Raw genomic sequence first — 12,921 nt, 5'->3', positions numbered from 1 at the left:
AAGAATCACCTCTTGAAACTCTCCTGGCTCCTACATTCTGAAAATATAGATTTCTGCAGCAACAGACACGGAAGTTAGACCTCCAGCAGGGCTTCCTCAATGGAAGGAACGAATGTACCATGGAGCTGGGATGGGGTCATAGACAATAAGAGATCCAACATGCTCCAGTGACCCCCCGCCCCCCACCAAGGAGAATGTGGAAAGGAGGGAGCAAAGGAGTGGAAGGGGAAAGGAGAGAGAGAGAAGGGCTCGAAGGCTGGCAGGACAGCCTCTCCACTTCCCTTCTTACAAAGGCCAACCTAAAGGACTGACACTGAAAGACAGCAGAACAAAACCGTGGGTCACACCCCAAGACTCTCGCCATCGCAAGGCCAAGTTCCTGGAGCAATCTTCCTCATCAGCTGAGCGATGAAAAATCGTATCTAAAACCCTGATCTGGGACTTCCCTGGTGGTCCAGTGGCTAAGAACCTGTGCTCCCGATACAGGGGTCTAGGTTCAATCCTTAGGCAGGGAACTAGATCCCACATGCTGCAGCTAAACTAAAGATCCCACATGCTTCAGTGAAGATCCTGAGTGCTGCTGCTGCTGCCGCCGCTAAGTCGCTTCAGTCGTGTCCGACTCTGTGTGACCCCACAGACGGCAGCCCACCAGGCTCCGCCATCCCTGGGATTCTCCAGGCAAGAACACTGGAGTGGGTTGCCATTTCCTTCTCCAGTGCATGAAAGTGAAAAGTGAAAGTGAAGTCACTGAGTCGTATCCAACTCTCAGCGACCCCATGGACTGCAGCCTACCAGGCTCCTCCATCCATGGGATTTTCCAGGCAAGAGTACTGGCGTGGGGTGCCATTGCCTTCTCCGTATCCTGTGTGAGGTGCAGCCAAATAAACAAAAACATTCAAGTCCTGATCTGAGAGGCAGAAGGCCTCGGTTCCAGGCACAGCTCTACCACCAACACATCAGATGTGATCTTGGGCAAGTACCTGCCCCTTTCAGTGTCTTAGTGAACTCAGCAGTGCACCACAGGGCCCTTCAGGAGAAGCAAAGGCTGGCAAAGTGCTAGGAAGTCAGCCACCCACTCCCACATGGGTCTGGGGCTGCCCAAGGTGGATGAAGAAACACACACAGACCCATAAGGGCACTCCTGCAGCTGTGGACAGGCAGGGGCAGAAAACTCAAGAGATGGGACCGACTCTGCCCTGTCCTAGAGGTTTAGGCTGGGGCGCGGACCCAAGTGTGTGTCTGTGAAGACAGAGAAAAGGTGGGAGCAGCTGTGCAGTAGACTTCCTTCCCTTGGGTGTGTGCTAGGTGTGCTCTTATGACATCCATGGGCAGCTGTGTCCAAGTTGCCAAGAGTGCATGCGTAAGACAGACAGACCGATGGGCATATAGAGGGGATGTGTGTGTGCAGATCCATTGCCATGCACAACCAAAGTGTGACTGCATGTGTGAGGCTGGGCAATTGCCATCCAGTTTCACAAAATCCTGCCACTGCCCACCTCCCTACCCCCCGCTGCCTGTGTGCTAGGGACACAGGGACAAAGGCGCGGGAGCACAGCTCCTGAGCAACCCCGGGCTGGGGTGCAGGCTGGAGGCAAGGTGCAGGAGGAAGACAGTGTGGGCAGCCCCAGCTCTGGGCTGAGGCTCCCCAACACTGATTGCGAGACCTCTCCTGAGCCTCAGTTTCCTCACCAGCACGAGGAGGACACCAGCACCCACCTTGCCGGGCTGCTGAAGGACACAGCAACTGTGGTTTATAGAGGACGCTTAGCTCGGTGCTCGGCACATAGCTGATGATCCATATGTGATCAGCAATTTCAGTTCAAACTTCAAGAGCCAACCCAGGCAGCCTCAGGGAGCATCAGGGAGGCCCTGCACAGGCAGGCAGGAGTCTTCGGCTCCAGCCCTTGCACCTGCCACTGATCTCCTGTGTGATGGGTCTCCAGAGCCTCGGTTTTCTCATCAACAAAATGGGGCTGTCAAAATGTGTGGCCCCTTCCCTGGGGTCTCTGGGCACTCTTTGCTGGCCATGTTCTTTCTCAGACAGTCAGGATGGGAGGTGGGGGGACGCCGGGGTTGGGAGGCTGAGGGCTTCGGGAGCTGCCGCTGCCTCCTTCCCTCCCCATTCCCACAGCTTCTGACCCCAGGGACAAGGCTGCCGGAGGATGTTTACAGAGTGTAAACCTTCACTTAGAGAAAGTTCGCGGGGCAGCTGGGGGCTGGGAGCTGCAAGAGTCCCACAGCAGCGCAGCAGAGTGGGGAAGACGAGGGGAGATGGTGCTTTGCTCGGACTTGCCCCTTCCAGCCTCTGACTTCAAAAGGGAGGCCGGCGTGGCCCTTGGCAGGGGGCAGCAAGGAGCAAAGATCCCTTCCAAGGGCTCAGAAGCAGGATAGGCAGTGATGTGGTTTCTCAAAATTCAAAGAGCAGGGCCTGTGAAGAGTTGAGGGCTGAAATGAAGGACTGGGGCCCAGGGGAGGAGAGTGGGGGCTTGGTGACAGGACCAAGGGCCTGGAGGGAGGCGGGAGAGCTCGCAGGGCCAGCAGTCCCTCTTTCTGGATCTCAATGAGAAGACAGGAGTCAGCGGGTTCCCACTTCCCAGCGGCTGTAGCCGCTGGCAGGAGAGGCAGAACTAGGGCTGGTCCTCTGGGCAATCGCCCACACCTCGGGGCCAGAGACGGTGTGGGTTCTGGGTGGAGCCCAGAGGCACCTGGCTGGCAGGTGCGAGGAAGGTGTGCCCTGGGGTGAAAGGGCCGGCTCACCTCCATTCCCTCCTCTCTGAGTCCTTCTCCCAGAGGCTTCCCTGCTGGGGCCCCTCCCACCAGGGCCCACATCTCCCGCAAGGGGCTCCTAGCTACCTGTGCACCCTGGACTCCCCTAGTTTGGGCTGCCTGTGAGGGTCACTGGGGATGGGGGAAGGATTTTGACCAAAAGTGGAACAATCGGGGTCGAAGTCCAATGGTAGGAAGCACTTTCTGGCTCACCCAAGACCCTGCAGGGAGTGACCCCACATCTGGAGCTCCTCAAGAGCAGGAGAGGCCTCCCAAGCAGCCCCCTCCCCTGAGCCCAATAATACCATCCATCCCTCACGCTCCCGCAGGCCCCTGCAGCTCACCAAAGTCTTTCCTACCCATTGCTCATCCAAGTCGAAGGCCCACAAGGCTGGGGTTTCTCCCCACTCTGATGGCCCAGAGATCTAAAGCTCAGAGAGCTGTGGTGATCAGCCCAAGACTGCATAGCATGCAAGAGGTGGGGTTCCTGACCTCTAAGATGAATGACCAGTTCCCCGAGATCCCCAAACATCCGGACATTTTCATGCCGTGTTTCATCTCCCAGAGTTCCCGAGAGATGCCTCAGCCTTGGGCTCCTGGGGACAAGTGGTCAGAACTAGCCTGGCCCTGGCCAGGGCATTCCTGGCATCCAGAAAGGGCAGGATGTGGGGCAAAGGTACCAGCAGATTTAGCTCCTGGAGAGGAAGGAGCGGCCCCTCCAGAGGAGGGGAAGACAGTGTTGGCCAGAGGACACAAGGTGGGTCCTTCACCCCCAGTGACCTTTACAGGGGCTGAGAGGCCGGGCCTGGGGATGAAGGACCCCCACCTTAGAGCCCTAGTGCTTTCCCAGGCCCAGCCTTGCCTTGGAAAAGTCATGTCCCAAGTGGAGCCCGCAGAGTGTCTCAGACTCTGCGAGCACCCAGGCTGTAGGGTGGGCAAGGGCATCTCAACGCAGAGGCTCTTAATTAGCAGTCCCCTGCCCCTCATGCCCGATGCCACTGTCCCTGCTACCCCAGCACAGAACCCGTAGCACTCCAACAGCACTCTCTGCAGCGAAAAATTCACCCAGGCCCTCCCAATGGGCACTGGGGATTGGGTTGCTCCTAACCACTGACCCTGACCCTAAGTCTGGCCTCATGTCTAGAGCAATCTCAACTCTCTGCCCCACCCCTACCTGGCCCACCCGAGGTCCCTGCACCAAGCCATGGCTGTCATCCCCGGCAGGCTGGCACCGAGGTGCAAAAAAGGGAACATGCAGGCTGAAAGAGCTCCCTTCCTGTACCCTCCATGTAGTCAGGGGTCTCCTTTCCCAGCATTTCCTCCCCTCCCGTCGGAAATTCTGTGGGCCAGTTAGGACTCGGCAGAGGCAGCAGTGGGTCAGGCAGAAAGACAGACCAAAGACAGGTGGAAACAGACAGGCACACAGATAACTGGACAGGTCAACTGAGGGGTGAAAACGGACGAGCAGGAGAGATGGAGGCACAGGACAACTCACACACAGACAGAAACTCACTCTGGCAGAAGGACAGTCAGACAGGCAGAAGGACTGTAGGGTAGTCCAGTGGACAGGCAAGGGGACCACCCAGGAGACCCTAAGACCAGAAGGCCCTCTCTGGGGACAGCAATAAGGGATTCGTATCGGCACAGTTTCCAGGGACCAGAGGTCTCTCTCTCGGGCACCTTTGAGCGTCCGAGCGCCAGGCCCAGTCTTTCAACTGATATCTGCCGGGCCTCTCATGTTCCCGGCTGGGCCAGGCCGTCCCCCAAGACAGAACTCTGAGCTGCCAAAATTCACTCTTTACATCCAAGAAGGGTCAGTGTTTTTGAAAGTTGTAGGAGCCTGGTGAGGGGGAGGAGGGGGCCCGCAGCCTGGGTGTTTCCAAACCTACCCCTCTCCTCTTTCTTTTCCCCTGGGGGTGCTCAGAGCCAGGCCTGGTGCTCCCTGGTGCGGCCCGGGAGCTGGGCAGGCTAGCTGGCAGAGCCCACAGGGCAGGCGGCATAGCCCACTGCTGCCACGGGGAAGTTGAGGGTGGAAGGGAAGACTGCGTGAAGACTCACAGAAGTCAGCACACGCCAGTGTCAGAACTCCGGTGGCTCAAGGGGACTCCCAAACACCTATAATTGGGGGCCAGTCCTGGGCTGGGGTGGAGGTCGTCCCTGGAGAGGGACATCTCTGAGGGGAGCCCAGGTAGGAACCTACTGCGGCTACAGAGCTGTGGAGAGGGTGACAGTGTAGGAGGGCCAAAGGGTCCTCTGTGTCTGGGACACTGGAAGACAGAAGTGAGGAAGAGAAAAAAGGGAGCCACACTTTAGTGGCTCCAGATTGAAGAGAGATGGGAGACAAGAAGCAGGCGTGGGGAGTACCTGGAACAGAGGAGCAGGGGTTGGAGAAAGGGTGGAAATAAGGAGTTGAGGTGGGGGAGGTCAGAAGCCAGGTCAGGCAAGGGTCAGGACTTGGAGAGCGGGGATTAGGATCAGGCTGAGGGGGATCAGAAAGCGGGCTCAGATCTGGGGGCAGAGCGACGAGGGTCGGCCGGCCTCGGGGCTGGGGGCCAGGAGGCGGAGCCAGGGCGGGGCGGCCGTTCCCCCCTGGGCCCAGGCTCCAGCAGGGGCCGCGCGGGACGGCAGCGCTGGCTGGGTCGCAAACTCACATGAAGACGTGGTAGGCGAAGGCCCAGCCGCGGGGGCGCTCCAGCACGTTGTAGACCCAGTTCTGCAGGCGGCGGTAGCGCTTGTGCGCGGCGGAGGAGCGCTGGCCGCAGGCGGAGCCCGAGCGCGAGCCCGGTCCTGGGAGGGGTGCGCCCGGCGGCAGGGGGCTGCCCAGGAGGCCCAGGCGACGCGGGGAGCCGCCCCCGCCCGCCTCGCCCCGCTCGCTCTGCACCGCCGTGAGCGCCACCAGCTCGGCGCGGGGGGCGTCCCCGGGCGGGGGGGCCAGGCCGAGCCGGCGCGGGGGGACGTCGGCCATGGGCGGCGCCGGGCGGGAGGGGGCCGGGGCCCGGGTCCGATCCGGAGTTGGGGGCGCGCGCGGGGCGCTCAGCGGCGCATGGCTCGGACCCGGGGCCGGCGGGGCGGCCCGGGGCGGGCGCGGTCGGCGGGGGTTAGGGGTCGGGCCGGGGCCGCTCCGGGGCCGGGGGCGGGCGCTCGGAGTCGGGGGGCCGACTGAGCCCGCGCTGACCGCCCGCTTCCCCGGCGACTGGGGCGGCTCTTTCCGACTCCAACTCTCTTATTACGCGCTCCATGCCGCTCGCCTTTCCACCTGCCGCCGGCGCGCCGCTCACATGTCAGCCTCCCCCGCCCCGCCCCGCCCCCGCCGCCCCCGCCCGCCCCGAGGCCGCCTTCCCAAATCGGGAGGGAGCGAGCGAGCCGGCGAGGCCGGGCGGAGGGAGGGGACGCGCGGGGAGGCGGCGGGAGAACGCCCCCGCCGCGCAGGCCGCCGAGTCGGGGCGGGGACCGGACCGCGTGGTGGCGGCCCCCGGGGGCAGCGCCGGGGCCGGCCGGCCTGCGGGCGCGAGCAGCGCGCCGGGCTTCGCGGAGCTGCGTGGACCTGAAGGCCGGGCTGGGGGCAGGCGGGACACCGCCGGTGTGGTCGCCGGAGCGAGGGCTCGCTGCCGCGGTGGCGGAGGGGACGCGCGTCCCGCGGAGTTTGGGTGCGAGTGGATGCAGACGTGCCCGCTGTGTGCGCCAAGTGGGCGGCTGCGGCTCCTCGAGGTGGTGGGGTTGGGTCAGGAGGGGCGGGGCGGGGGCACGAGGTGGATGGCTGTGCAGGGTCCCGCCCGCTGAGGGTGGCAGTGTCCCCGAGGTGTGACCCGTCGGCTTGCGCCGGTGCGCGTGGTGCGAGATGTTAAGCGTGCCCGCACAGTGTGTGGCGGCGCGCGCAGCACTGTGGGGCTCAGGTGTGTCTGCTCTCCCTCCCACCCACCGCACCTCTGCCCTTCCCTTTAGGCTGCGGGAAGAGCCTCGCTTAGGCCACGCTGCCCCCAAAGTCTCCTCGGATCAGAGGGGCCTGCTCCGCGCCAAGCCGGTCTGAAGCGCAACCTTGCCTCTTCTCCGGGCCAGGGCACGGTTCAGGGCACACGGGTGCTAGGAGGTGGGCTCTGAACCTGCGCGGAGGCCAGACGGTCTCCCCCCGACCCCCTTGCAAAGGTTCACAGAATCCCACCCCAAAACGGCGAGACTTTTCCCCGCTAGAAAGTTCTTGGTGCCTGACCTACTCTCTCTAGCTTTGGGGGAGGCCCTTTCATTCCCGTTAGCCCCCTTGGTCCCGCCCGCGGTGGTCCTTTGTGTTTCCCCATCCTCCTCCCCTCTTCTCCCGACCAAAGCTTCGGCCCCAACAGCAGCTCCCTCCGCAGGCCCTGCCCCAGGGTGAAGCGCTTCCGCAGCAAACTCTTCCCGGTTCCTCCGGGAGGATCTCGGGGGACGGAGCCGAGCGGGAGGGGCGGCAGAGGGGGCGGGAAGGAGAGCTCGATTCTCAGCTGTCAGCAAAGGCAGCATTGATCTGCTGAGCGCCAGTGGGGGAAGGAGAGAGAGGGAGAGAGGCAGAGCTGCTGGCGGGCAAAGAGGGGGCTGCAGGGAACTGGGGGTCCCCGACTGGGCTTAGCAGTCGGCTTGTACCCCTTCCCCAACAGTGACCCTTTTCCCTCTGCAAGACAGGGACTGCCTTTGGGGTCTAACCTGAATCTCTCTGGCTGTCCTTGGGGCCAGAGCCTGGTGCCCCCAGGGCAGGTTATGCCTCTTCCTCCCTAGTAGCTGGGGAAGGTTTCTGGACCCCAGGGCCCAGCTATGGCTGCACTGCAAAAGCTGGGTTAACCCCTCCTCTCTCCATGAGCTGAAGCTAGCATCCCTTAGATATGCAGCACTACCTTTACAGTCGCTAGGGGACCTCTTGACTGTGCTTCCCCAATCAGGGGCCCTGGGGGGAAGACTAAGGTCTGGGGACTTGAATGGTGGGAAGGAAAGCAGTTTTAAGGGATCTAGGGGGTTTCCTGGGGTCTTTTTGAGGCTCTTCTTCTGTGGCAGAAATGGCACTTAAACACACACTCATCAACACCCCTTCCTTTGTGCTTCCCTTGTGGCTCAGCTGGTAAAGAATCCAGCCGCAATGCGGGAGACCTGGGTTCAATCCCTGCATTGGGAAGATCCCCTGGAGAAGAGAAAGACTACCCACTCCAGTGTTCCGGCCTGGAGAATTCCATGGACTGTACAGTCCATGGGGTTGCAAAGAGTGGGATACAACTGAGCAACTTTCACTTCACTTCTTCATCAACTTCCAGAAGGGCTGAAACTGAGTCTGGTTTGGGAAAGCCGAGCATCAAGTGTGGCATCACCTCTGGATGCCACGGCTTTCTTCCAATTTGTGAGGAGCCCTCACTGTCAGGAGAGGTCTCCCATCCTCTCCCAACTCCAGCTCCAGATGAGCCTCTGAGGCAGCAAGAGGAAAAGAGAGACTGTGACTGTAGCTAGAGGGATGGAAGGTGGATCTCGGGAAGAAGTTTCTTGGGCCCAGAGGCCTGTGTCCCCTGCAGAAACACGTGTAGTGGGACAGGCCCGCCGCTTTCTAAAGTGCAGTCATGTGAGAGTTTCCTGGTGGCCTGGTGGTTAGGGTTTTGGACTTTTACTGTCATGGCCTGGTTCAGCCTCTGGTTGGGGAAGTGAGATCCCGCATGCTGTGTGGCAAGGACAAATAATAATACTAATAAATAAAGTGGAGAGTCATGGAACTTTTCCTAAGGAGTGGGGGATGGGGATGATGGTTCCAGGAGGACGTAAGCAAAGCTTAGTGTGTGTGTGTAGGTGTGTGTGCACGCGTGGAGGCAGAGGAGACAGTCCACTGCAGAGAGGACAGGTGGCCACTCTGAGGGTCACCCAGTGGCCTTCCTGCCCCGTCCGAATTCCAGGGCATGAGTATGACCGGAGGAGGGCCTTTCCCCAGCACAGTCTTTAGTGACTAAGACACTTTTCTGAGCCCACAGCTGTCTCAGGTGCTCTCGGTCAGCCTCCCTGCTGGAGGTGAGGGAGGGGGCAGGCTGTGGTTCCCTACCCTCCTCCTGCCCTCTCTCCCACCTGCTCCCTTCACCCCATCCTCAGCAGCTTCCTTCCCACTCACCCCCGCCAAACCCCCACATCTCTTCCCGGTAACACTGCCCAGAAGACATTCCGCTCTGCCCTGACTCACTCACTGTCCCACCTGGGCAAGTCCATGCCTGGCTCCGGGCTTCAGGTTCCCCATCTGTCCACAAGAAGGGGCAGGGCTCCAGGATCTTCTGTAATTCATCATTGTCACTTTCATCCATCAATGGAGCAAGTATTGATTGAGAGGAAGATTGGGCAGGGAGAGAGCTCCCATTTGCTGAGCACTGACTGTGCCAGGCCTTGCTTCTGCTGGGACCAGAGCAGCCTGGCACGTGAGAAAGCTGAGGCTCAGAGAGGTGCAGGGGCTCACCTCAGGATACACAGCCAGTATCCAGAACTGCCTGTGAGCTGTTCTCTTCCCTGGCCAGCACCACCCACTGTGCCCTGGGTACTGAGATCAGTGCTGAGAGGAGCCACAGATGCCCCAATCTCTGTTCTTTAGGACTTATTTCTGCCAGGGGTTGAGACTCCCAGGTCTGAAAAGGTTGAGGTCTAGAAGTGGTAGGGACCTTCATTACAGGGCCAGGTTCAAGCCTGTCCTTGACTGACAACTTCAGGTCAACCCAAGGGTGCAGATTCATTTCTGGAGTAGGAAGAGGGTTTTAAGCCAGTGGGTCTCAGGCTTTATTAAGAGTAGAATCCTTTTTTACAGACAGAATCTTAAGGTAGCACCCCAGTGTGTAAAGAGCATTCAAGCAAAGGTGTTTGGGTTGAGTCGGGGTGAAGGGGGTTGAGGTCTCACCCACCAGACCTCCTCCTCTTCTCTCTCCACAGCCCAGAAACTATTTGGGTTTTCTTATATATCTAAGTGTTGCTAGAAGTCAGATAAGGAGTGGTCTCCACTGGCAATGGCAGAGTTGGAACCTTCTTGGGGATGGGGTTGGGAGGACTTGGAGAGGTGCTGAGAAGTGCAACAAGTAATGCCTGCAGGTCGCATGAAGGAGGCCCAGAACTTCACGTAGGATGCCTTACCTGTATCGTCTATTTCAGCATCCCAGCAGCCCTCTGAGGTAATACTATTCACACCCCCATTTTACAGACAAGGAGACTGAGACTTGGTGAAGAGTCTTGCCTAGTAAATACCCCTGTGCTATAGTGAATGTGTGTGTGTGTGCGAGTATGTGTACATGAGAGGTGGAGTGGGAAAGGGGAGGATTTACAGAACATGGAGGAGGAAGAGCAAGCTTGATGAGGGGGACACAAGGGCCCTTGAATGCAGGGCTGAAGGGTCTGATTTGGCCTGATAAGAAACAGGGAGCCTGGCGGGGGCTGAGCCTAGGCTTGCTGCAGAGGCTGGGGCTCTGCAGGAGAGAGCTCAGGAAGGGGAGTTGGAGGCATTAGTACTGAGGTTGGCAGTGGGGGCCTGTGGGGAGCGGTAGAAAGAGCACTGAGCAACAGATCAAGTCTGGGCTCCTGATTCTACTTTTGGACTAGCTGGTACCCTGGGGCACTTCACCTCTGCCCCAGTCTCTCTGGCTATCAGGAAGACTAAATGCAACAATACATGAAAAAGTCACAGCTGTGCGGGGAGCTGTACAAATGTGAACCACGCATCTTAGCACTTTTCAGGCATGTATTCAGATGGGGCCAGGAGATGCTGTGAGGATTCTCTTCTCCTAGCAGCCCTCCTCCTCGTGGGAAGTCTTTCTAGTAGGAATGGGGGGTTCTCACGGGGTGACCCTTACTGACGTCCAGGGATCCACCTCCACTGACAGTGGGAGGAGGAAGTGAGAGAAAGATCAGGACTGCTTCCTCTTCCCAGAGAGGACAAGAGACTGAGGCCACCTGGCAGGCAGAGGTGTTGGCAGGGTCTGGGGAGTTTCTCTCCCAGCTCTGGGTGTGCCACTGAGCTGTCCCTGGCCCAGACCCCGCTGGTCTTCTGGGCCAGTCAGCTCAGAGCCACGGGGATTGGGGAGGGAGCAGTGTCGCTGAGCTCAGCGAAAGTGAACCCCCACTGATCCTCAGGGCTGGAGGGGGGCCCACCAGGAGGAGACACTGAGGGAGAAGGGGTGCAGGAATGAAGGTCAAAGCCATCCCTCCTGTGCTACTTCTCCTCGGCCTTCAGGATTCTTCCTCCATGACCCCACCTCCTAGAAGACCATGCGGGAGGACAACACCACCGTAGCCCTGTGGGCAGGCTCCGTGTTCTTAGTGAGAGCCACCGGGACAGAGGAGTTCATTGGAAAATGAGGGGGAAGGATTTTTCTGAGTTGCTGAGAATGCAGTGGGGAAAGCTTTCCTTCTCTCCTCTCCCAAGGTCAGGAAACTTGAAGGAGGATTTAGGGAGGAAGAGGACATGAACAGTAGGGATGGCAGATGGAGTGTCAGGGAAGGGGGCTCCGAAAAGGGACGAGACTGGGTGAGAGATGTAGAGGTTCAGAGAGGAGAAGGGGGGCTCAGTGATGGGGATGGGAGGCCTAGAGAGGACTTGATTGGTCAAACTTGATGGAACACTTTATTAAAGCCCCTCCCCCTTAAAGAAGTAGATGTACAAGATTAATGCTGGATAACTAAAAACAAAAACACATATCCATGTTTAAAAGCAAGAATGCAAAATCTCTAAGGCCAGTAAATGAGAGGAGAGTCCAGTGGTGGGCAGGAGTTGAAGCTGTACCTCCGAGGAGGGATTCAGCATTCCAATGGGGTGGGATGAACACCTGTAGACCCCACTAGTGTCAGGCTCCCTACTTAATGCTTGGCCTGGGAGAGTGCTGCCTGCCATAAACAGGACTAAATTATCTCTGCCTGTTAGCCACCTGACCTGGCTTTGGGAGGAAGAAAGAATGCCCACAGGATTAGGATACCTTAAGCCCATCCACATGGATATGGACTCAGGATCTGATATTCATGCCGTGCAAAAATCCAAAAAGACACATATAAGGGCTAGTTTGGGGCTAGTGCACTTCAACAAGGCTTGGGCAGACACAGCTGAGCAGTAGTACCATAGTGAAAGTGAAAGTGGCTGTCGTGTCTGACTCTTTGCGGCCCCATGGACTGTACAGTCCGTGGAATTCTCCAGGCCAGCATACTGGAGTGGGCAGCTTTTCACTTCTCCAGGGGATCTTCCCAACCCAGGGATTGAACCCAGGTCTCCTGCATTGCAGGTGGATTCTTTACCAGCTGAGCCACAAGGGATATCATAGCATGGCCTCCAAATCCCAGGGTACAGTCAGGAAAATGTGCTAAAAATAACTATCTCAAGGATAAACCACAACATATAAGAAATACACTATCTTGAGAGACACCTCTCTCATGGGAGGATTCATATTTAAAGACCTAGAGATAATGGAACAATCTGAAAAGAAGTTTAATATAGTTAAGATCATTAAGAAGATAAAGGAAGATAATAAGAATAAAATAAGATAATAATAAAATAAGAATAGGAAGATATCAGACAGAAACATGTAGCAGTTATGAATAGTTATCTAGAAATTTTAGAAATGAATTAAATTCACCAACATTCAATAGATGGGTTAGAGTAAATACAGCTGAAGAGAGAATAAGTGAATTAGAAGCTAGAACTGAAGAAATCCTCCAGAATGAAGCACAAAACAATAAAACAATTAGACATATGAAAGAAATGAGACAAAGAAAATTGAATGAGAAACTCTAGCATATATATTATTGCTTCCAGAAAAAGATACTGGAAAGAGTGACTAAGTTCTTTCCAGAAATAAGACATGAATTTCTAGATTTAAAAGTCCCAGACTGCCTCATAAGATATCTTTAAAACCAAAACTATATCTAGACACCTTGTCACCAAAGTGTAGAATAACAAGAATAATAATGAAATTCTAAAAGCCACCAGAAAGAAAAGATAGCTTATCTACAAAGGTCCAATAATTGACTTGACAATAAGCATCTCATCAGCAACAAGAGACGCCAAAAGACAATGGAATAGTATCTTCAGAGTGCTGAAGGCAAGTAATTGTGAACCTAGAATCCCACACACTGCCAAATGGTCATTTAAACAAAGGGCAAAATAAAGACATTTCGACACATTCAGTATCTTAGAAAGCTTCTGTC

The 12,921-nt window shown here is 57.2% G+C and overlaps 1 protein-coding gene across 1 annotated transcript in view; it reads right to left on the bottom strand.

Annotated features, from left to right (window-relative positions):
* KCNQ4 (potassium voltage-gated channel subfamily Q member 4) overlaps positions 1-5,731 on the bottom strand; it is a 58,985-nt gene extending 53,254 nt beyond the window's left edge. The window contains exon 1 of the mRNA XM_027968433.2: positions 5,418-5,731. Within this exon, the coding sequence (XP_027824234.2) occupies positions 5,418-5,731 (314 nt within the window). The remainder of the gene's footprint in view (positions 1-5,417) is intronic.
* Between the last annotated feature and the right edge of the window lie 7,190 nt (positions 5,732-12,921).

This window comes from Ovis aries, chromosome 1 (assembly GCF_016772045.2).
Source record: "Ovis aries strain OAR_USU_Benz2616 breed Rambouillet chromosome 1, ARS-UI_Ramb_v3.0, whole genome shotgun sequence".
In the NCBI taxonomy this organism is placed as follows: domain Eukaryota; kingdom Metazoa; phylum Chordata; class Mammalia; order Artiodactyla; family Bovidae; genus Ovis; species Ovis aries.
Note: the sequence above shows the minus strand (reverse complement) of the source record. Positions and strands in the feature narration are given on the sequence as shown.